Source organism: Camellia sinensis, chromosome 6, assembly GCF_055761805.1.
Source record: "Camellia sinensis isolate YWXY chromosome 6, ASM5576180v1, whole genome shotgun sequence".
Taxonomy (NCBI): Eukaryota; Viridiplantae; Streptophyta; class Magnoliopsida; order Ericales; family Theaceae; genus Camellia; species Camellia sinensis.
Window position 1 is genome coordinate 180,853,121 of NC_138966.1, and position 24,679 is coordinate 180,877,799.

At 37.2% G+C, this 24,679-nt stretch overlaps 2 protein-coding genes across 5 annotated transcripts in view; one reads left to right on the forward strand and one right to left on the reverse strand.

The window, feature by feature from the left end:
• Window positions 1–5,225: 5,225 nt before the first annotated feature.
• On the reverse strand, window positions 5,226–10,624 carry LOC114257191 (uncharacterized). Its single transcript, XM_082875561.1, has 6 exons — window positions 10,382–10,624; window positions 10,197–10,286; window positions 10,017–10,121; window positions 8,729–9,163; window positions 8,602–8,658; window positions 5,226–5,499 (listed from the first exon to the last, which is right to left on the reverse strand). Exons 1-4 carry the CDS (start codon window positions 10,559–10,561, stop codon window positions 9,137–9,139), a joined length of 402 nt encoding a protein of 133 aa, XP_082731687.1. The 5' UTR covers window positions 10,562–10,624; the 3' UTR covers window positions 5,226–5,499; window positions 8,602–8,658; window positions 8,729–9,136.
• An 11,478-nt stretch (window positions 10,625–22,102) lies between these two features.
• The window catches only part of LOC114286038 (putative protein phosphatase 2C 24), a 47,167-nt gene continuing 44,590 nt past the window's right edge, over window positions 22,103–24,679 (forward strand). For all 4 annotated transcript variants that reach the window (XR_014331876.1, XR_014331875.1, XM_082873162.1 and 1 more), the window contains exons 1-2: window positions 22,103–22,892; window positions 24,194–24,356. The gene's annotated coding sequence lies outside the window, so the exon portion shown is untranslated. The remainder of the gene's footprint in view (window positions 22,893–24,193; window positions 24,357–24,679) is intronic.

Below are 24,679 nucleotides of genomic sequence, written 5' to 3' on the forward strand. Positions count from 1 at the left end.
ATATAAAAAATATTCAACTTGTGAAGGATGTACACACCTCAAAAGGGGTCCTGTGAAGGATCTTCTATAGAGATGTCCTTTTGTTGTCAAACTGAATCTTGCCGACTTCAATCTGATCTTGTGCGCCTCTTTGTAGTCATCTGGCAGCTTCCCTTCCTTTAAGAATGCTACAATTGCATCCATCTAGCTCGGTCCCATATCCACACACAATGCTTCGGCTCTGCAATTGGTGGTTCAATGCTCGAGCCTGACAGGTATTCGACCATTATCGTCCTTGCTTTTCCTGGTTGTATTGCACTAGCCAGATTGGCCAGTGCATTAGCATGACTGTTATCATCTCGGTTAACCTGATGTAGTCAGCAATTCTGAAATAAGGTCACTAACCTGTTAACTTCCTTTGCGTAGGCTGACATCCTTTTATCTCGGGCTGCAAACTCGCCCGTTGTTTAGTTGACTATGAGTTAGGAGTCATAGAAGACTATCATTTCATCTGTTTCTGCTGCTACCGCCAGCTTTAGTCCTGCAATCAATGCTTCATATTCTGCTTCATTGTTTGAGGCCTTGAACCCCAATCGAATGGATTGTTCCAATATCTCTCCATCTGGAGATACCAGTACTACTCTTGCCCCCGCTCTTTGTCGGTTTGAGCTCCCATCGACAAACAGTCGAAAGGAGTTGCCAATGTAAATGCTGCAAGGTCTGAGTTTTTCCTTCTTCCTTTGTTCTGTTGCATTCGGCTGGGCTTCTCCTTGCTTGCTTGGACATCGTTCACCTCGGCTCAACGGAGCCCGATGTACGATGGATTCTGGTGTGAACTCGGCCACGAAGTCGGCCAAAACTTTGCCTTTGATTGCTATTCTGGGTCTGTACTCCAAGTCATACTGTCCCAAGGCCACTGCCCATCTGGCTATCCTTCCTGTCAGGTCTCCTTGTTGCAGCAAGGATTTTAAGAGGTGTTCTGTTAGTACCACAATTTTATGGGCCTGGAAGTAATGGTTCAGCTTCTTTGAAGCCATTACTAAAGCCAGTGCCAATTTCTCTAAGGGTAGATACCTCGTTTCTACATCGGCCAGGGTTTTGCTTACATAATAAACAGCCCTTTGCTCCTCTTTTTCTTCTCGGATTACTACTGCGCTTACCGTGTGTTCTGAAACTGCTAAGTATAAAAATTGCTCCTCTCCAGGTTCTGGGTTTGAAAGAACTGGAGTCGTGGTCAGATACTTCTTCAGGTCGGCCAAAACGGCTTCACACTTCTCAGTCCATAGGAAGTCTGTGGCTTTCTTCACTAAGTTGAAGAAAGATTTGCACTTGTCTGAGCTTCTACTTATGAACCTATTCAGGGCTGCGGCCCTTCCAATTAGCATTTGCCGATGTCGGTCTTTTCAACTCCAAGATGGCCTTAATCTGATCTGGGCTGGCCTCAATGCCCCTTCTGGTCAACAGGTGCCCCAAGAACTTACCAGATCCAATTCCAAATGCACACTTCGATGCATTGAGTCGGAGCCGATATGTTTTAAGGATTTCAAATACTGCTTTCAGATCGGCTAGATGACCTTCAGGTTCCTTGGTCTTCACGACCATGTCATCGATGTAAACTTCCACTGTTTGGCCAATCAGGTGTCTGAACATCTTGGTTACCAGTCTTTGGTAAGTTGCTCCTGTGTTTTTCAATCCAAAAGGCATCACTCTGTAGCAGTACAGACCTTTTGGGGTGATAAACGCAGTCTTCTCCTCATCTGGGAGATGCATGGCTATCTGATGGTATCCCTTGTAGGCATCCAGGAAGCTCATCCTTCTATGCCCTGAAGTGGCATCTACCAGCTGGTTGATCTTGGGTAGAGAAAAACTGTCTTTGGAATAGGCCTTATTCAGGCTGGTAAAGTCCACGCAGACCCTCCATTTACCATTCTTCTTCTTCTTTACCACCACTGTGTTTGATTGCCATGTCGAGTAATTTACCTCTCGAATAGCCCTAGCCTCCAGTAGTCAGTCTACTTCCTCTTCCACTGCTTCGATGTGTATCAACGTCGATCTTCTTGCTCATTAGATTATGGGTTTTGCCATCCTATCAACATTCAGTTTATGGCAAGTGAGCTCGAGGTCAATGCCAGGCATCTCATAAGGTGTCCAAGCAAGCAAACACCTCAATATTTTCTCTTAAAAAAACTTCCAACTCTTTTTCCTCTTCTTCAACTAAGCCCGAGCCGAGAAGAAAGAAGCGTTCTTCATCCCCCTCCTGGACGAGGATTTTCTTCAGTACTTCTTCACTCTTCTTGGCTGGCTCCTTACTGACATCCTCTAAGACCTCCACGTCTTCGTCTTCTATCTCTGTCTTCTTTAGTTCTCTTATACTGCAGGTGGATTTGATTACTGTCATAGAGCAATTCTTTGCCTGCAGCTGATCTCCTCTGACCTCCTCAATCCCATGTTCTGTTGGGAACTGCAATAGTTGATGCAATGTTGAGGGAACAACCCCATCGCATGCAACCACGACCTTCCTAAGATGATATTGTAGGGGGAGGGTGTGTCGATTACGGTGAACTTTGTCTTTATCTTCTTAGTGCCAGCCTGCACCTCCAAGCTCGTTGTTCCTAGTGGCCATGTCTTTGTTCCATTGAATCCAACCATTGGGCTATTGGATTGCTCCATATCGTCTTGGTGAAGGCCCAGCTCTTTGTAACATCTGACGTACAATGTCACAAGAGCTGCCTTGATCAATTAAGATACGCTTCACTTGGCATTCCCCAACCTGGAGGGATACTACCAAGGCATCGTTACGTGGATGCTGCACCATCTCAAGGTCGGCATCAGTAAAGGACACTACTGGTCCTTGGCACTCTGCTGCCCGATGTCTATTCTCTCTGACTTGGTAGACATGCTGCAGGTGTTTTACCTTCTGGGTCTCTTCCCGGATTTCGTTTTTGTTGACCTTCGAGTGAATTACATTAATTACCCGAGGTCCTCATGCCTGAGGTTGCTGTGCTGGGAGAGGCGGAGCTGCTGGCGCCTGAGGCAGTCTTGCTTGTTCTTCCCTTGTTTTGGCTTCGTTGACAAGGTCTCTCAGATGACCTTGCCTCATCAGGGCTTCTAAGTGTGTTTTCAGGGCTCTACAACCCTGAGTCATGTGCCCATCTTCATTGTGGTAAGCACAATGTCTGCCAAGATTTCTTCCCATAAATTCTCTGGTGTCCTTGCCGGTGCTCTGAAATAGGGTTGGTTCTGAATTTTGTCCAGGACTTTGTGAATTGGGATTCGAAACACAGTCATAACTGCTTGTGTAGCCCTTAGTCCTATTTCTTGCTTGCTGGATCCGCTGTTACCTCGGCCTCGCTTCGGCGAGCCGTTCCCTTTTTCTTGCTTTGCCTCCTTAGTCCCCGATGTATCTTCCTCGGCTTTGGCGTACTTCTCGATTCTCGCCATGAGCTCTTCCATACTTTTTGGCAATGTCTTTGCCAAAGATTTTCAGAGTGGACAGTCGTCTTTTAGGCCATTCTTGAAAGATACAACCGCCACCTCTTGATTACACTCTGGTATTCGGTTGAACACTTCATAGTACCTTTTTGTATAGGCCCTAAGGCCTTCATCTTTACTGATCTTCAGAGTCATCAATGCATCCAACCTTAATGGCTGCAGCTTGTTTGTTACGAACCTGGCCACAAACATCTCGGCCAGGCCTTCCTAGGTCTTCACACTTCCCTTCAGTAGTTTGTGAAACCAATCTGATGCAATCTCCCCGAAGGAACGCAAGAATGGACGATATTGAGCTCTGCTTTCAGTATCTGGAGTTCTGTAGGGAACGCAAGAATGGACGAATGAAGAACGTATATATATATATATATATATGCATAATTGTGTATTACATATGATTATATATGTTAATTGATTCTTTTGGCACTTGAAATAGAAAATTAGATGAGGGAACATTTTGTGATTTCTAGGCTTTATATGCTTTGTTTGTTAGTTGAACCATGGTAGTGAAGACATAACTAGCTGTTTCCATAGTTTTTTTTCTTTTCTTTTCTTTCTCTACTGAGAGCATCTCCAACACTTGACCAATTCCTTCATCTAATTTGAGTAAAAATGGGCTTTTTTTGATATGAACTACTCCATTTCTTTCATCACATTTTCGGCAAAAATCAATTAACTTGATTGGATTTAGGTGCATGGTTTATTTCATGGGCAAGGTTTGAAATAGGAGGTCTGAACAAAAACTGATTGTTCTCCCAAAAAAAAAAAAAGATTTGGCGACTAAAAAATTAGTCGCAAATTCTACACTTTTCCGACTAAAATCATTGGTCAGTAATTTCTTACTTTTTGGCGACTAAGATATATGGTCGGCAAAATGTCATTTTTCGCAACCAAAATGTTTTAGCGACAAAATGGATTAATCGCAGTAATGGTATATTTAGCGACTAAAAATTTAGTCGGCAAATCCAACTTTTCCCGACTAACTAAAATTTTGGTCGCTAATTACTTTTGCCGACCCTCAATTGGCGACCAAAGTACCGACCAAAAAAATTGGTCACGGATAACTTTTGTAGACCAAAAATGGGCTTTTAGCGACCAATTTTTTGGTCGGCAAAAGTATTAATTCTTGTAGTGGTCCGAGAATCAAAGAAGCAGTAGAGATTTCTTGCATCTTCCTTTCTCATAACACTACAGGAAATTCGTTTTTTAGCGGCGTTTCAAAAACGCCGCGAAAATCCTGAAAAACGCCGTAATATCTTATAGTGACGTGTAAAATTTTCGCCGCTGATAGGGCCGCCGCAATAGCTACACAACGTTTGAAAAACGTCGCTAAAAACATTATACGACGTTTCTTAAAACGCCGCAAAATATTTGACGACCGTCCGTCCCCAATAACGTGTGACGTGAGAATGACGTCATTTAGTGGCGTTTTTCGAAAAACGCCACTGTTTTTATTTTTATAATAAAATATGTGACGTTATTTTGTGGCGTTTTTCAGAAAACGCCACTTTTTTTCTTTTCTTTTTTTTTTTTTGGGGGAGGGGGGGTGGTTGGTGGGTTCCCTGCTGGTGGTGGTGGAAACTGAATTCACAATTTGAGAATCTCATGTTTTATGTTTGCTCTAGGCAACCAAACGCTAAATTTAAAATCAATCCTCAATACATGCCATATATATGCATAATATAACCTCACCAGAATCATCATTTCAAGTAAAAATTTCACATCTAGTGTCATATACATGCATATTGTCAACTAAGACATCTAAACAACCACCAGTAACACATTGTTTCCATAGGACGCAATTCAAACAAATGATTCCATGCCCACATTAAGTTTTAGAAACTCAAGACAACCAAAAAAAATTTTAGTACGGTTTGTTGACTTCCAAGTCTTGTAGCTTCTTTTCATGGTAATCTAAAAGATCAACCTTGTGTCCAAACAATCCCAAAAGCCATCACGCCTCAACCTTTCTCGAGTACGGTTTGTTGACTTCAAGCGAACAAGCCTCCTATTCAATTTATCTGCATCACTCTAGAAGAAGAAAAAAATCAAATAATTAGAAGTCACAAAGGAAAAAGAAAGCAAGTTGATATAGTTTTAAGATGTGCACTAAACCACATCTGAAGTTTTATATCTAAAATAATTTTGTTCTAATGCTCCAATTGAACAATGTATGAAAAGGAGTGCAGACTGCAACTAATTTAATCTTCCAAAAGGCTCAAAATTTCATGCACATGAACCAAGTACACACAAAAAAATGACGATGATAATAATAAGAGCACAATAAACTATTCTAAGCTTTTAAGTATGTCTTGAGACACTTAATTGAAGAAAATAATTATCCGATGTCTTGAACCACTAGCTTCCGTATTTCTACAAAAAGGGGGCATTACGAGAGATCTTTATATTATTGTTATTTGAGGTATATATGATTATAAAGTCATCAAATCATGATAAATATTGAAAAATAAGAAACAAAATTGCAATAATCCAAATCAAAATCACCATTCAGTCCATAATTTAAAACCATTCTCTACTAATTTGAAAAAAAAAAGAAAAAGAAATCATTGACATGTATGTTACAAAAAATGTGCCAGTATAAGGCTTAACTTTCTTTGTCAAAAGCCTCGAGTCTGATTTCTGCAAACCCAGGGTTCATTTACAAAATGAAATGTAATGTTCAAAATCACAAAACAAAGAAAGCACAAGTGAGAGTAGAAAGTACTTAAAAAACACGAGGACAAAACCACAAAAAAATCTTCTATTTTTGTCACGTTGGTTGTTGCATATATAATATATTCTTCGCCAATCATTATTGCCTCATGCCTGCATTTTCTCATTTCATCATGTGTATATATGTTTTCAAACATATTGTGGTTGTTTCATACATATTTTTTTATTTTATGGTTTTTTTTTAATAATCTTATAATCGTTTTTTTCTGTTATGTTTTATTTGTTTGTGTTTATTTATATTTATATTTATATTATATCGTGTCATGTTATCTTAATTGGAACATTTTTCATGCTTGCGTTAAATTTTTAAACCAGAATTTACTTGATAATCATTCTTTCACTGGGTACAAATTTCTTCTAAACGTAGGTATTGTTGTTCAACATGATTTTTATAATGTATTTCATTTGAACCCAGCTCAATGTGACATTGTGCCAAAACATGATAAAGGAGATGTATATGTTCCAAAGAGCAGAAATCATAATGAAGTTTTTCTGATTTTTTTGAGTTGGTTATAGTTAGAGGCTGATGTGGTTTTTCAGAAGTTTTATCGTTAATCAATAATCAACTTTTCTTTTCTGTGTATGTAGATTAGAGAAGTTTCTAGCCCAATTATTCTAAAATATCAAGAAATTGCAAGATAACAAGAAAAGCAATTTGGCCATAGTCATCTACTTTAGCTGCTGCAAGCAATATAGCCTTTTACATTGGATGATTGGAAACCTATCAAAAAGAGAGTTTGTAGCTATATAAGCTTAGTATTTATCAAGGTTTAAAACACTACCCATTAAACAAGCAAAACGCTTCAACAAGACAGACTTACCACACAGAAAATAGAAAAAAGGCTCTACAACCAATTGGGAAAGAAGGGCCGATCCATTTGTAAATGTAAAAGCAACTAAGACATGCCACACTATCATCTAAAGTTTTTGAGTAGTCAATTGTTAGCTTGGTTTAAAGTAGGCAGACACATATTTGATTTCCAGCAACTCACTAACCACCATGACACATGCACATGCTTGGCCAATTACAAGGAGTGTGGTCAAAGATGAGGGTGTGTTTGATGATATAAATAAATTTACAAAAGTCATTATCAGCTTAAGCTTTCATAGGAATCAGGTGTTAACACACCATCATGATTTCTGTCAGTTACACTAAAAAACAATTGTGTAACAAGCTGTAATCAAGATATCAAATCAAGCAATACCAAAAGGAACATAATTTTTTAATGAATCAGACTCATACTAAAGTCAACGTTGATATTTTCCGATAAGTAAGATCAGTTTCAATCTTCTCTAAATAAACTTGTCCATTGATGCTAAATGCATCTTATCTACACAAGGATGAACTATATTGGTAGTAGATTTTCACATATAAAATAGTGCAAGTGTGTGACCTATATTTGGAGATATCAGCAGAAATATTCCTAAATGAGAATTTTTATGATTATGTGAAACATATCTTCATAAGAGTGGTAGATTTTGGCAGTAGGTTTCTTAATATAATAGTGAAGTTATATGACTTTCCATAAATATATATGGAGTACAATAAATGCAACTTCTTCTGAAATGCTGAAATGGTATTCATTCTATGGGTCTGAATCTATTGAGAGAGAATGTTGTGGATATTAATATATGTACTTGGCATGTCAGCTAGTGAGTTAATAGGCCATTTGACTATGTATCTTATTCCATCCCCCTCTCCAATCCAATCACATTAAAATGAAAGGTAGATGAAATATTTTGAAGTCATTGGTCACGTGGAAGTAGGCCATTTGATCATAAATTTTTTGTATCCCCCTTCCTGATCAATTTTGATAATGGCTGACCTATTACTTCTATTATACTGGCTTTATTTTCAAGTGATCAAGTTAAATAAAAGGTGGATGAAATGTAGATTTCATTGGTATATCTGCCATTTTGGATAATATAATCATGTCATTCTAGAGTATCATTCTTTTAGTGTTCAAGATGTTGCAATCAAGTTCATGAAACATTTATCAATCCCCCAAGGCTGTTGATCTAGAGTTATATGCCTCTTTCTCGTCATCCTGAGTTCCACCAAAGGGGTAATAAATGAACATATAAACTGCCTTGTAAACAATCAGGAAGATAAATTGTCCTTCATATTGTTCTTACCCATTGACTAATGATTTATGGAAAGGTGCTGCTCAAGCTATTTTGGATTTTGAGGTGAAGTGGGTGATATAGGACAGCTTTGAGAAACTTATGACAAAGCAGCATAGAGTTGGTTTTGTGGTGGGTTTTAGTTATGGAAGGTTTCTAGGTTTACTGTTTACTGTTCACTGTTCAAATAGGTAGAAAAAAATTCTAGGGTTTTTTAAATGGTTGTTGCCTTGATTTAAATTTTAAAAAAGGTGAGTATAATGGTTTAGAATGAACCTGAGTTTGTCATATCTACTTCTTCTTCTTCTTCTTTTCTTTCTTTGATATGTGAACCTGCATTTGATAAGAACAAATAACATGAATAAAATGTCATATGAAAATTTCATAATTAACTTTTACTCACTTCCTCGGACGAACGATGACAATTAAATGATGAGGTGTATGCATGGGATTGTTGTTGTGAATGCACATGTGTAGCAGCTGGTGCAACAGGCCCACCCATGGCCTGTTAAGACTCCAATTGCTCTATTCAGGCTTGTTGAGCTTGGATTGTGCTTTGCATCTCCATTTGTACTTTCTGTTGATTAAGCATAGCATCCATCATCTCCTTCATTTGCATCTCCATTTGTGCTTTATATTGGTTAAGTTGCTCTTGGACTTGCGTTTGGATGATACGAGTTTGTTCTTGCGATTGCCTATATCCGTCTCCAAAGACATCTGTCGGGGAAGGACCCAATCCATATGTTCGAACACGACCAGGTCGCTCAGGCCCTAGAACCTGTGTGATAATTTCTTCATCTGTAGCATTGGATTACGCCCCAAGGTCCTTCATTTGTGTCTACAATTGTTAATTAGTAATTAGCCACCAATAAAATTGTTCATAACTAGTGCCGTTAAATGTAACCTGCTTCCATTGGGCCATATGAATTCAATAACATCATCAATCCAGATTCAAAATTGTTTCATTGACACTTCCACTTCATATGCTCAAATTCAAAATTCATAAAAATACAGTCCTTGACTTGTAGATTTGGCAGCAAAAACAGGTAAATGGAATCAAACAAGAAGCTTTCACTAAATTATAGATTTAATGTTATTATAGATTTATAATTTATAAATTAGACCTAATCATTAAATCTATAAATTATAGTATTCATAGCTAATCTATAATCTATGAATACCTAATCAATTAGCTAACGAAGTACTAAGTAAGGCAGATTCTGTAGAATCTGTGTTTGAGGCTGTCAACAAACATAGAATCAGTGTTTGAATCTGTAGAATTAATTGGTTGGTGAGCTCCCATTTCAAGGTGATTCTGTAGAATCTGTGTTTGAGGCTGTCAACAAGGTGAAACTTGATTTTTGCAGTGGAGTATGGGAATCAGTACCCCAAGCTGCTTGTGATCTAATTGCTCATATACTTACAAGGGATGTTTCAGCGAGGTTCAATGCTGACGAAGTACTAAAATGAAGGGTTCACTTTAGGCTGCATTTTGGTAATCAGATAACTAGGCACAGGAAGGGTTCACTTCTTTTCTTGCTACCATTTTGGTTGTCGAAAATGAAGGAAATGACTAATTTTGTTGGAAGTTATCCTTGGATAACCAAGCCAAAAATGGATAACCATGTAAGACTGACTTCACGATAACTGACTGCCAGACATGCAAAGTATATAATTATGGTGCTACATACCATGACCGCAACAACTTTATCATTACTTGGTTTGTTATCCTTCGTGTACCCAGCCATCCACACCTCTAAGCGAGTTGCAGGAACTCCATTCTTCTTATTAGTTTCCTATAATTACACTTAAAATTAAGTAACAAAATCAAAATATACAATTTCAATTTGAAATATAAAGAAACTATATACCTCTACTCGAACAACTGAGAATGGTTTTCTTCCAGTTATGTGATTTAATGTCTTCTTCTTCCGAATTTCTTTGTTTTTTATACTTTTTTTCTGTTACATATGAACACAAACACAAGATAATTTATTAATTAACAAACTCATCTTATGAGATTACGATAGAGTTATATAAACAATTTAAATGATACCTGTGCCTTCCGAGTGCCCCAATAATAGACTAAGCTTCGCCATTGATGCTCATGTACTCTTTCGGGCCGATGAGTTAACCTATCAGCATCGTTGTCGAATGGCGTATACCCCAATTGTTTAACTCTAGCCTTCCACTCTCTCCATTTTTTTCCAACAGATGCCAAAACAAATTTCTTCATTGACTCGTCGGCATCTGTATTGATCTGCAAATAATTGGCAACTTTGTGACTATTGCATACACACAGCAGCAAGCCCACAGCAGTAGCTAATTTCACAAATCAAGATAATATTAGCCGTTCCTGTGACCCAACGATGATGAAACAAGCACAAATTTTCCTAGAAACAAGCACAATGTACAAATTTTCCTAGTGATTTCAATTGAGGTAATAAAAAATTTCCCAGTAGGTGTTCTGATCTGTTTTCACATTTGTTGGACAAAACCATTCATATGTTATTAGAAGCTGAAATCTTATTAAAATATATCATATTTCTGACTTCCTACATTTTGTTGAAATATTTGAGATGGTATCTACATGCTGAGATTTACACTTCATCAAGTGTTTCTTCTTGGCAAATGAAAACTGATAGTGAGTTGGAATATGGGTTCAAGATATTTCAATGACTTCAGGACGCTATGAAGTGATACATTCGTGTTTGTGTTATTCGTGAATGTCATGACACTTTGAAGTGATACATGTGTTTGTGTTATTCGTGAATGTCATTGTGCTTAGATAATGGTCACTATTTCATGTCAAATTTGTGTACCCATCCCCCCTACGAGGACAAACTACATGGCAAAAACTTTTTTTACAGCATGACCTGCAAATCCAAGGTAAACAGCATGTGCATCCACAGTTGGAACAAAGGCATTCTGAGGAAAAGCAATTCCATGTGTGTTGGCCCCAATACTTCATCTACAACAGGTTGAAGCAATCTGGGTTCAGACCAGTATCATGTGTACATGTATATACGATTTGCAACATTTGTGGTTGAGTGCTCAGTTTGTTCCGCAGGAATAAATAAATAAATAAATTGGCAAAAAGAATTTCGACAAAGAAATTTTTGCAAAAACTGTTTATCTTATGTTTTGTTGCATCCTTGAAACTAAGCAACAACATACACGCAGCAGCATACACACAGCAACAACATTTTTATTTTTTATTTTTAATCATTTTCCTGGAAGGTAGAAAGGTCAAAGCCAGGAAGCTAGACAGCAATGCAGAAGAAAGAAAAAAAAAATACAAAATAAGAAAAATAAAACTATAAAATAATAGTAATTTGGTAAAACAGAGATTCCTCTAAAGTTGCAGAGATAGCCCAAGAAAGCAAATGACTATTGTGTAAGTACATGTAATTACTTGTATAAATACACACACATATATACATAGATATTCAGCTACCTCATTGAATTCTCTCTGTTCGAATTATTCAAGGAAACAACAAAAGGAAGAAACAAAACAAACTGGCAACTATAAAATATGAAACAAATAAAATAAATAATAACAAATTAAGATTAAAATTGATATGTAAAATGAAATAATTCTTTTACCTTTACTTCTCTCCAAATTCTCTCTTTGTTTTCCTTCGGTACATGGCTCCAAGTTCTATAAGTGAGGGGCATAAGGTTCCCATCTCGAGCTAAAACACCCAAACGAGAAGCCAAGGGTGTATACCCGTCAACCACTTGGTTCAACTCATTAGGCACAATATGTAAAATGCCACCACTTGGGTTCCAATCACTACCATGCATGAGTGTTGGGCCTCTCGAACTATGACCTACTCATCCAAATATCAATATCAAGTTAGAAGATACTAGAAAGAATGATAATACAAGAATTGAGCAGACAATAGAGCAAATGGAGTAGTGTCACTTAGTTTAAAAAAAAAGAAATATAAACATCAAAAGAAAAAAGCACATCAACAGAGAAATCTAATGGAGTAATTCAATTGAATAAAATAATTCATACCAGCAGTAGTGTCATGTGTCGAACCAGTACTCGATGATGTACTAGGCAAGCTACCTGGAGGATACCATGACATGGGTGGATCAGGTATGATACGTGTACTCTCCTCTGAACTCTCATCTGAACTTCCACTATAAGAACTCTCATCTGCACTCCCACTGTAAGAACTCTCAGAATTTGCAGAGGCTGAATGTTGCCTCTGCCTAGAGCATCGTCGATCTGTCATGCTAGTTTACAGAAGACCACAAGCATACGTGTAGAATTTTATGGGTTAACAATGAATATAAAGTCCAAAATATTAAAAAATTTCTCTACAAATTTAAATTTTAAACACAATCTTAATATAACAGATATGATCTTTCTCAAGGACATAAAAGGTTGTCTCAAGGACAATCACGTTGAAAAGCAAACAAATGACGCATTTTAAAAGCAAAGGTTTCATTAACATGAATATCCATGCTAAAAGCACAAATGTAACAATGAATATGAAACAAAATTACAATTTCATATCATTTCTTCATCATCTTCAGATTGTGTCTGTGTCGATGTCCCAAGAGGTCCAATAGTTTCATCAATAGTTGTTCCAACTTCACCTTGCCTAACCCAATTTATGTCCTCTTCACAAGCAAACGAAGTTGCATCTAATTCTTGGTCGCCAAATCCTTCCACTTCATTGTGATGTTCTCCATCATTAATTGGTTGTTCTCCACACACCTCATACAAGTCTCTAGGTTTCATCCTGACTACAACATCCCAACCAGCTTCAACGGGATCATTAACATAGAAAACTTGTTGTGCCTGAGATGCTAGGATGAATGGCTCATCACTATTTTGTTTCTTTGTATATAACAAATGATTGAAATTAACAAGTGTGAAACCAAACCCATCCTGCTTCAATCCTTTGTTGTTGTCAATCCAGTCGCACATGAATAGCACATATCTACGGTCATATGAGTAATACAATTCAATAATATCTGTCACATATCCATAGTATGCTACTTCACCTTCCACAGGATTCATGTCTCTGGTACTTGCATAGCTACAAGTCTTTGCTTTCACCATAACCCCACTATTTTGAGTTTTTCTTCTCCACTCACGACTCCTCGTATGATACCTAGTACCATTAATTATATACCCATTGAATCTCGTGGCCTTTTTACTAGGTCCCAATGCCAAAGTTTTAATCTCATCTGACAACACAGCATTTTCAATAGCTAGAAGCTCTTCAACCTATTTTTACAAAGTCAACAAAATTAAACATCAACTAACAGAGAATTTGAAAACATGAGAATTGAAAATTAAAAACATGTAAGTTATTAGTACTTACATGAGAATTAAACCATCTGGGAAACTCATCATTGTGACGGCGATCCACATCAAAATCTTTAAGACGACGATGTGACCGCTTAATAAAATCACGATGCTCCCTATACATTTAAAGTACTTATAAAATGCAAGATACTTATTAATGGTATCAATAAAATTTTGGAACAAAGATTGTATCTTACTCTCGATATGGGACAACCGCAGCAGTGTTAAATAACACATACCGATGAGCTTGTACCCATGATGTGTTATCAAGCGCAAACCCTTTTCCTTTTCCTAAAGCATGACCCAGTAATATCCCAGGATTGTCGCTAACATCGTAATTCCTTATTGGTCGATTCAATTTTGACTCAACATCATCCAAGTACCTTGAGCAAAAAGTCATACACTCTTCAACTAAGTATCCCTCTGCAATTGAACCTTCTGGATGACTTCGATTACGCATATATGACTTAAGTGTCATAAGATACCTATAAACAAACAAATGCACACATGACTTTCAATTATAAACAAACAAATGACTACAACCTTAAATTGGAGTAGAATTGCACACCTTTCTATGAAGTACATCCAGCGATATTGCACTGGACCAGCAATCTTGGCCTCTTCTGCTAGGTGAATAGGCAAGTGCTCCATTATATCGAAAAAGGATGGAGGAAAAATTCTCTCAAGATGACAAAGTGTAAGAGCAATTTGGGATTGAAGACGATCTAACCCATCTGGCTCTAGAGTTTTGGAGCACAACTACCTGAAGAAATTGCTTAACTCAATCAATGGTTCAACAACTTTTTTCGGTAACAAATTCTCTCACTGCTATTGGAAGTATTTGTTGCATCAATATATGGTTTTCATGACTTTTCAGTCCAGATATGCTATGTTGTTTGAGGTTAACACGACAAGAAATATTGGATGCATACCCATCTGGAACTTTGATATTCTTCAGGAGTGTACAAAACAAACCTCTCTCTCTATTGTTCATAGCAAAACATGCAGGCGGCAAATAATACCTGTTCCCAACCCCTTTTTTAGGATGTAATGCCTTTCGAATTCCCATCTCTTGCAAGTCTCGACGAGCATTTAAATTATCCTTTCCTTTCCCATCAACATTTAATATCGTCCACAATACATTATCACACACGTTCTTCTCAATGTGCATTACATCAAGATTGTGGCGAATCAAATTATGCTCCCAATATGGAAGCTCAAAGAAAATACTCCTCTTCCTCCAATTATGATCCTGCTCGTTGTCCTCTTTTTCCTTTCCTTTCCTAGTTCTTTTTTGTCTGTTAGTTGGTTGATGCTTAGGCCCTAGCTGTCGTAACACATTAGCCCCCGATAACCGAGTTGGACATGGTTCAAATTCAGAAGTTCCATCAAAAGACGCACCATCTTTTCGAAATTTGTGACTCGCATTCAACCAGCGGCGATGCCCCATGTAACAAATTTTCCTTCCATTCTTCAAATACCGATGTCGAGTATGTATGTTACAGCAAGGACAAGCTAAAGCACCTTTCGTGCTCCATCCAGACAAATTTGCATATGCAGGAAAATCATTTATTGTCCACAGTAAGACCGCGTGCAATTGGAACATTTGATTAGTTTCTGCATCGTACGTCTGAACACCATTTTCCCACAATTCAATCAGTTCATCCACTAACAAGCGCAAGTAGACATCAATGTTATTGCCAGGTGAAGAAGGACCATCAATGAGCAATATCATCATCATATGAGGTTGTTTCATGCACAACCACGGTGGCAAATTATAAGGCATTACAATAACTGGCCAACTGCTGTGAGCAACATTCATTGCCTTGAATGGATTAAATCCATCCGCTGCTATACCTAGTCTGACATTGCGAGGCTCACTCGCAAACTTGGGATACAAAGTATCAAAATTTTTCCAGACAAGAGAGTCAGCAGGATGTCTCATTTTGCCATCATCAATTCGGCCCTCTACATGCCATCTCATTAATGAAGCAGTTTTGGATGACATGAACAATCTTTGAAGCCTTGGAATCAAAGGAAAGTATCTCACAATCTTCTGGGGAATTCTTTGTTGCTTCTTTTTATAATCATTCTTCTCACCCTCAAACTGTTTGTATCTAGGCGTCTGACACACTATGCAATCATCCCTACTAGCTGTCTCCTTCCAATACAGTGAGCAGTCTCTTGGGCATGCATGTACCTTGTGATAATCGAGGCCCAATTCCCTAAGGAGTGCCCTCGTTGCATAGAACGATTTTGGCAAAGTTTCACCTTTTGGGAATGCATCCTTCAAAAGTTTGAGCAACATCGTGAAAGACTTGTCGCTCCATCCACTAAGGCACTTGATATGCAATAATCGAACAACAAATGACAGTGTTGAAAACTTGTGACACTCTGGATACAACTCTCTTTCGGCCTCTTTCAATAAACTGAAAAATCTTTCAGTTTTCTTATCCGGGCCTAGTTCGATATTAGAACTTCCTGTCTCATTACTAGCACGATGAACCAAGCTTGGTGGAGGAAGTCCGAACCCCTCATATATCATTTCATTGACTTCATCGCCATCATTCGAATCACTGACATTCTCATTCAATGGCACAGACGCCGATAAATCTTCCCCGTGAAAAATCCATCTGGTGTAGCTTGGAAGAAACCCATTGACCATTAAATGTTCCCCCAAAAGGTCTTTCTTTACTAGTTTGACATTCCGACACCGTTTACATGGACATGTGACTTCATTTGATAGAGGATTATTTTGGCATGCAAGTTTAACAAATTCCTTAACCCCTTCTATATATTCTGGATGCAACCTATGCTGATTTATCCAACTTTTATCCATCTGACTTCGTCTTACACTACAAATGTCACTGCCAAATCAACAAGGTTCAAAATTATCATTTCATTTTAATTATTCTTAACCTCAATTAAGTACATTACAATGCATGCAACATGACACCATTCACCGCTAACTCTTCTCTAATAGGTTGGTTCATCCTACTTTCCCATTCAGGAATGCACAGTCTATATTGTAAAAAGTAGCTCATACCGCTCTATCCATCTCTAACGAAATTTCGGCAGCATCTCCCCATGATTCTCCAAGTACACGACATAGACTAGGTGTACTGCTACACCTTGTCTAGTATGCACTCAGAGAACATGAGAAGCTACTACACGAAATCTCTACGAGATGGACTACATTTAAGCGGTAGAACTACTAATTACAACATAGACTTGTGCTCCTGAACTGTCCCAATTGGACAATCCAAGAAGAGCTTCATCAAAGATGACTAGGTATCTCTAATGAAGATTCTTGGACGGGTCTAAGGCTTTTTATGTATGCATGGATAATTACTTGCTAACTTAACAACTGTCATGATTATTGCATCCCGGTGGTGCAACCTGAATCAAAACTATCAAGCATACTAGAAGCATTTCTAGCATGAAGCATATTAATGAAGAAACTAATAGTTTCTACAATGCTCTTGATAGATTATGATATAGAGATTCATAAAAAATGACTATGTATCTCTATTTATCAAAAAAAAAAAAAAAAAAACTAGGTATCTCTAATGAAGATTCTACAAGAACAACCAGATCCATCAACGGATCTAACATATGTACACATACTTTAGTTATTAATAGAGACGTGTTAAAGTTACATAAATACCATAGAATATGTGCATCGCTACAAACTTGACTGTAATACATAACGTCATTGTTGCTACATTTCTACTTCTAGTAATCTCAATGCAAAAATTGTCAAGTCCAAGTACCACATTCTCCAACATATGAATTATGAAGCATCAGAAAAATGATCTTTACTTTTGGTTATATTCATATTACAAAGTCAGATCATGTCAGTCAACATTTCAAAATGCGACCAAGAAAGAGAATGGCCATATTATAAACAGTTGTTTCTGATCGTAAAGTAATAGTAACGAAAACCAAAAAAAAGAAAGTATCCTGCTGTATACATGATCAAATCCTGGCTCCAGCTCACAAGTACACCAAACTGACAAGTGATCTTTTCAAGTGTTTCACATCATCACATTGAAATACAAGAAGTAGAATTTCCACAAGCTTTATTTTCATAAGCAATTGCAAAGAAATGATGATCAGAAACTCAGAAAGTAGCACATGTACACACCTTTGACTCCTTGCAAAACGATGGATCAGAAATGATGATCTTAACACATTAACTGTTCCCTTCAATGCAGGATCAATTAGTTCTACCTGAAATATGAAGCAAAAACAAAACATAAGTCCCATTAGACTAATAAGTTGACAGTGAACAAATGATAATTCATCATGCATTACATATTAGAAATCTGTCGCATCTTACTTTATTATACATGACCTGTAATTGATCTCATGAACAACCCTGCCCCTAAGCGATTAGAAATGGAATCCTTGAAAATATTGGATGTTTTTTGTTTCTCTTGGAACGGAAGTAGCAGAACCATTTCAAAATAATGGAGAGAGACAAGGGGACAAATTTTTCACACAAGGGAGCAACTACAGTTGACCCTTTAATGATTTATGTCTCTAAGAAAATTCGAAAAAACAAAAAACAAAATACCAAATTCTTATAAGATCAACTCTTATCAAGTATAAGCATTACATTGTTAATCACATGGCATAATCTCTTTCTTGCTTTCACTAGGGCTAAGGAGTTGTTTGACAACTCAATTCAACACTAAAAACTGAAAGTATTCAGTGAATTCATAAGAAAAGGACTGCTGCTGCCACTGTCACTTCACTCAAAACTCTATTATCGTCACTTTCTCAATAACCATCATCACCTCCACCTTACCATCACTACTGCTGCCACTGTCACTTCACTACCACCACTGCCGCCACCAATTCATTTATGATAAAAGGACTAGTTCAAAGATGTAAACCCCGAAATTCATAGCCAAGCCACTTAATCTAACTATCATTTGTATCAAAATTGTTACAAAATTTTTCTTTTTTTTTTTAAAAGTAGTTTTGGGTTAAATTTGCATCATTACCATTTTCATTTCCTTTTGGTCTGAGCTTAGGAAATTAAGCTCAAGCCTGATTTCATGATTGGGCCACTGCATTTTATGTTTATGTAGTTTCAGACTGGCCTGAACATGACTCTAGAAACCAAAAGATTAATTGATATGTCCAGCAGATTAATTTAGAAAATATATACAAACAAAGACCAGTGGTGCAGTGCAAAAACACCAGAGAAAGAGATGAATATATACAGAGTTGCCTTTGCTTTTATTCTCTAAGCCATTGCTATTCTTTTTCTATTTGATCCTGAGCTAACAATTTCATCTATTTAGTCTTCAGAGTTTCTTATTTCAGCTCATGTAATTGAATTGGAGACATAAATAATTGTTGAAGCCGAATTTGAAGAACAAAAATGCCATTATAGAATTTGAACAACTAAGTCATTGTTCAAACAAACTATAGCCTAACAGGCAAAGCAAAAAAGGAAAAAGGGGATGAATAAAGAACTGCAAAACCACACATACTTTGTGTCAAATGAGAGGAAATGGTGATGTTTGTTACAAAAAACGGAAAAGCAAAATTTCAATTAATTACTCTGTTTGTTACATCAAACTAAAAATTACAAATCAAATTGAATATTTCAATAATATTCAATAATTAACTCTGTTTGTTACATCAAATATTCAATAATATTTCAATATTATTGAATATTTCAATAATATTTCATATATAGTCTTCCTTTATCTTAATGTAGGTCTTTTCTCCCTCTAATAATAAAAATTAAAAATCAAACTGTTATTATTTCCGTTGTGAGAAATGTAAACGAAACATTAATAGCTTGAGAGAGAGGTGAGATACATCCACCAAATCCAAAACAATGAATCCAAAAAAATGAACTCAAAACAATGACAAATCAGAGATCTGAGTTCATACAAACAAAATGCATATATAATAAAAACTTACAGATTTGAGTTCTGCAACAAAAAAAAGAGACCGATTGAGCGAGATCTGGAGAGCTTCAAATCTGCGACAGGTTCTAAAATCGACAGATCTGAAATAGATCGAGACTGTTTGAAATCGAGCGAGAGAAAGTGTTTGAAATCAAGCGAGAAAGATTGGTTGAAATCGAGCGTTTCAAATCAGTGAAAGTGGGGAGTTTTTGAGCTTCAAATCGAAAGGGTTTCTGAGCGAGAGAGAATCTGAGTTTAGAAAGTGAGACTGAGAGAGTTTAGAAAGTGAGACTGAGAGGGAGACGAGAGTGAGACTGACGGAGAGACGCTTTGAAAGGGACGGAGCATTGAACGGTGTTCACAAGTTGACCCAAACGGTACCGTTTTACTGAGATCTGATACAACGTTTTTAAAAACGTTGTATTTAAATAATCTATAATGGCGTTTTTCATAAACGCCATAAAAGAAGCGTTGCAGTAGCATTCTTTTCCTGTAGTAATTTTTTACGAAAAAATGTACAGAAAAGTAAAGAGAATGGCGTGGCAATTTATAACAATTTTTTGACTTTTTTTTGGCTAAAATGGCCAGAAAGTAACCATTGACAATGGATACCATACAAGCACTGATTTGTGGCCAAAGATCTCATGCTAAAGTAAAACTTATAAACTAAGTGACACACATTTTTCCTTTAGTTTAATCATAATGGAGAAATCACATAAACCATTAGCAGCATTTCATTAAAACAAGGGACTAGGAATACATCAAGGCACATTCCAAGCCACACACAAAATGCAATTGGGGGATTTAACATATTGATTTGCAGTGAGCACACCATCAATATTAGTACAAGAGTGTAGTTGAGACTTTGGAAGTTAAATGGCAGCTAATTCGTACTTTAATTTTTTTCATATTGAATTAATTTAGTCCAATTGATAATAGTTATTGAGAAATTGGGCAAAAATCAATAGCAAAATTGTCCATTCAAAAGGGAATAGACCATTTCAAATTAGATACCAGTTCCTCAGTCACTCTAAGGAGAGTAAATTCACATTCTTGTTTCCTTTATCTTAGTCTAATTTCTAGGGAGATGTTATTAATTGGACTAAAAATTGGCACTGAAAAATTCAAGGGTAAAATTGATACAATTAGAACTACAATGACCATATTGACACAAGAGGGACTAGAGGGTTTTTTTTTTTGGAAAGCACCTAATAGGATGAAACTGATGTTACATTAGGACATTTAGGACCACCTATCACAACTTTATCTATGGACCTAGTGCTGAAATAGAGGTAAATTTAATATAATTAAAGCCTCTCAAGCTTTGTGCAAATCTGAGAGAAACATCAAACCAACCATTATTGTAACCAATCCAATTGATTGCAGCAGTTGTGTCTCCTCCAACACCACATGCTAAAATTCCGGAGACATTTAATCTTCTACAACCACTCGAACGGCCAAGTTTCGCTATTGACAACCATTGCCCAAGAATGCAATCTCTACATGTGTCACTGGTTCTCATCGGTCCCAAATTACTAAGGAAATAAGCACTAATATAGAACTTCAATCCCTCGCAAAAGAATCTATTAGAATATGCAAAATGTGAATAAAAATAATGCAAAGGGATGTACTAAAGAATATAAGAATAGACAACATGTGATAAACATTTTGCAAAGTTCGGTGGCAACAAGTCCCAGATTAGAAATTACAGTTAACTAAGCAACCACCCAGAGAATAAGACAAGTGAATGAGTCAAGGGAAAATATATTTGATCAATGCTTTCCACAGGAAATAACAAATGGTTATGGCCTCAAATATAATAGTCAGAAGTTAGGAGAACATATTATTGCTATATAAATATAAATATAAACAAGACTTTTGCTTAATAATAGGTTATATTTTTAGTATAAATGTAGCATTACCTTCACAACTTAAGAAATTACTCAATCTCATGCATTCCATGACTATCCTTTGGGAAGAACTTCTTTATCACGTCTTGGAGAGTGGGATCCTGTCCTCTAGTTGAGATTAGATCTACAATCAAGGAAGAAGTAGATGCATCAGGTGAAAATCCCTTTTGAAGCATTTTCTCAAGAAGTACCAACACCTCATAGCACTTTTGTTGTCCAAGAAATCCTCCTATGATAGTGTTGTAATTGACATCATTTGGCAAACCACTATTTTTTTCCATTTTCACGAACAACTCTTTAGCTTCATCCAGTAGGCCTTCTTCACAAAGACCTTGTATCATCCTAGTGCATGCCTTGACATCAGGATGTAACCCACTGGAAGAAAGTTTATTCACTACAAGAAATAAGGGTTTTTGCAATGTTTTTTTAATGGCGTTTTCTGAAACGTCATTTTTATTAATATTTAGCGACGTCGCATATTTATTTAATTAAAACCACACCGTTTTATGATCAAAGGCGTTTAAAAGCGCCTCCAAATGCGGTACGTCACACGCGCCTATTTTGAATCTGGGCATAAAGCCTGTGTAATCTCTCTCTCTCAATCCTCTCTAAACCCTTATTTTGAATCTCACATTCAAATCTCACAGATTCACCGATTTCGAAGCTCCACCTCCATTACCATCTACACGGGCGAGGTAGCGAGATTCATCGATTCATTGATTTCAGATCGATCTGCACTGCCACCGCGATTTCGATTTAGATTGGTCTGCACTGCCACCCTGATTTCGATTCTCTCTCTAGATCTCTCTCTCTCTCTCTCTCTCTCACAGAGATTCATCTTTGATTTCATCTCAGAGAGATTTCGATGTCTCTCTCTCTCTCTCTCTCTCTCTCGATTTCAAAGCTCCACCGCTACCACCATTTATGCAAGCTTCCATGGCTTAGCACCTCATCTCCTTATCTCTTCCACTTTGTATATACATATACATATATGTATATTTATCGATTCTCTCATGTACATACATGTATCTGTATAGACACCGATCGATAATAGAGCAGAGCTTCTTCGATTTGATCTATTTTCTACACTGCCCAGGCCTCGCCGAGACATTCCTCGACATTTTGCTCTCCTCAGTCCCGATTTGGCTCGCTGTCATGATCGGCCTTGTTATTGGCTGGTCCTGGTGCCCTAGATGGATCGATCTGCTCTATCTCGGTCTCCGCTTCAAGCTCTGGTTCGCCTAGACCGAACTGCCGGGGGGCTTGGAGGTTCTGGCTTGCCTTCACGGCATATTCGGTTGGTCGGAGACTTTGGTCCAGGTTGATTTGGAAGGGAAATGACGGTTCTCCGGCCGTGACAGCACAGCTGGTCGAAAATGGCGGTGACGTCAGGTGAGAACGGTTTTGAAATTTGGTTTTTCATTTATCGAATAGTTTATTAATGACTTTATTTATATATGCATATGTGTTTGTGTATCTATTATGAGAATTAATTTAGGGTTTTTGATTAAGGCTTCTTGGTGATTGTATGCAATTTGATGTCTTGAATTGGTAAGGGACTGTGCTCTAAAACCTTATTTGTTAATAATGCAACTAAATCTATGATAATTATGTGATTAGGGCTTTTATGTTTCTAAGCTTGGCATGAATTTATTTTTAAAGTATGCAGGGAACAGTGTGGTCTATGGTGTGTGGCTGTTATACGCAGTTATGTCATTGAAATAGTTGGAATTTTTGGATAATGTGTGTCGGTTTGTGGCATCCGTAGTTAAGGTAACAATTTTGTCGTGGAGTTACTGGTTTCTTAGTATGCCCTTGGATTTTCTGTTTTATGTATAGAACAATGTAGTTGACGTATTGATTTATGATTGTGTTGCCGACATTCGTCATTGGTTACATTGATAGTTGATATAGTGGTCCACTTAACATGTTGCAATGCTGGCGCTAGATGAGTCACAGAGTTTGCTAATTTTACTTCTATTGGTTAATATATTTTGGAAAAATTTTGTTTTTTCCAGTCGGGGTTTTGTGTCTTTTTGAGTTCTTGGCAGCCCTTCACATGTTAGGTTTATGTGTACGGTTATTTTAGTAATCCAGTGGCGATATGCCACTGACAATGAGGTTACTCCATTTATAACGATATGGTATCTTTGAAAATCCAAACATGTGGAATGACACTTGGTATTATTTAAAAATAAAAAATTGAGGACTAATCCACTAGAAGGAAATTGCCAATTATCACATCTTGGTTGTGTTTGAAAATTTAAACTATATTGAACCACAAAGTGGAGGGTCACTTCATTATGTTGTGGTTGCAAAGTTTCGAAAGTGTCTCCAAGTCATGTTTTCTCACTAATTAGTATTGACAGAAATAGATGGTTAGGGCACCTAACTTAATCTTTACGAAGTCTAGTTAGGGATATATAAAACATTGACTTTGTGGTTTAGGGAGATTGAGGTTGTGTATATTTGTAAGAAGCTACTGCATGCATGTTAGAAGACATTTACCTAAGCCTATCATTTTGGTAACTTTCTTAAGTTAGATTAGGAAACAGGGGATTGCTGTGTCCTAAGAAAATTATATATATATATATATATATATATTATTTGGATTACCACCAGTTATGTTTATAAACTTTTGAACCTTAACTTACTGGACATGTCACCATATTTTGACTTACTTTTTTTAGCAGGCTTAACACAGGAACCTCACAGGTAGCGAATGTTGTGGTAGAGAAAGATCTAGAACACCTATTGCAACTTATTAAAAACAAGGGTGGGAAAATGGAGTGGCAGAGTATGGTGGGACACTCTACCTCAAACTTGACATACCAAGCTTGGCACCATGATCTTGAGGTACAATTTGACCTTGACTTTGTAAGATTTGTATTTTCTGTGTGCTGGAGAAATCTGTGGGAATTACTTACATGGATTTTGACCTTTGTTTGATGCATGTATTGTCTTTCAAGTGCTGGAAAAGTGGGCCCAAGTGCTCGTTCAGAAGTGCATCTGTAGACACCCCATTTTTGACCGACCTTAAGACTCAGACGTCACTGATTGAGCGCTTGGTGATGTTGAATATTGTGCTCGTTCAGAAGTTTCAGAGTTGCGGCCGTGAGCCTTGCCTCTGGACTTCCGAACCCTCTTTTGTACTTTGCCTCGGTTTGCGAACCAGGCTC

Bases quoted from the DNA above. Each gene is read 5' to 3' on its own strand.
- LOC114257191 (XM_082875561.1), bottom strand. From the start codon at position 10,561: ATGAAGAAATTTGTTTTGGCATCTGTTGGAAAAAAATGGAGAGAGTGG. The intron at 10,287-10,381 runs GTATCATTTAAA...CATATGTAACAG, and splicing joins GGGGCACTCGGAAGGCACAG to AAAAAAAGTATAAAAAACAA. The intron at 9,164-10,016 runs GTATGTAGCACC...TAACAATTGTAG, and splicing joins ATAAAGTTGTTGCGGTCATG to ACACAAATGAAGGACCTTGG.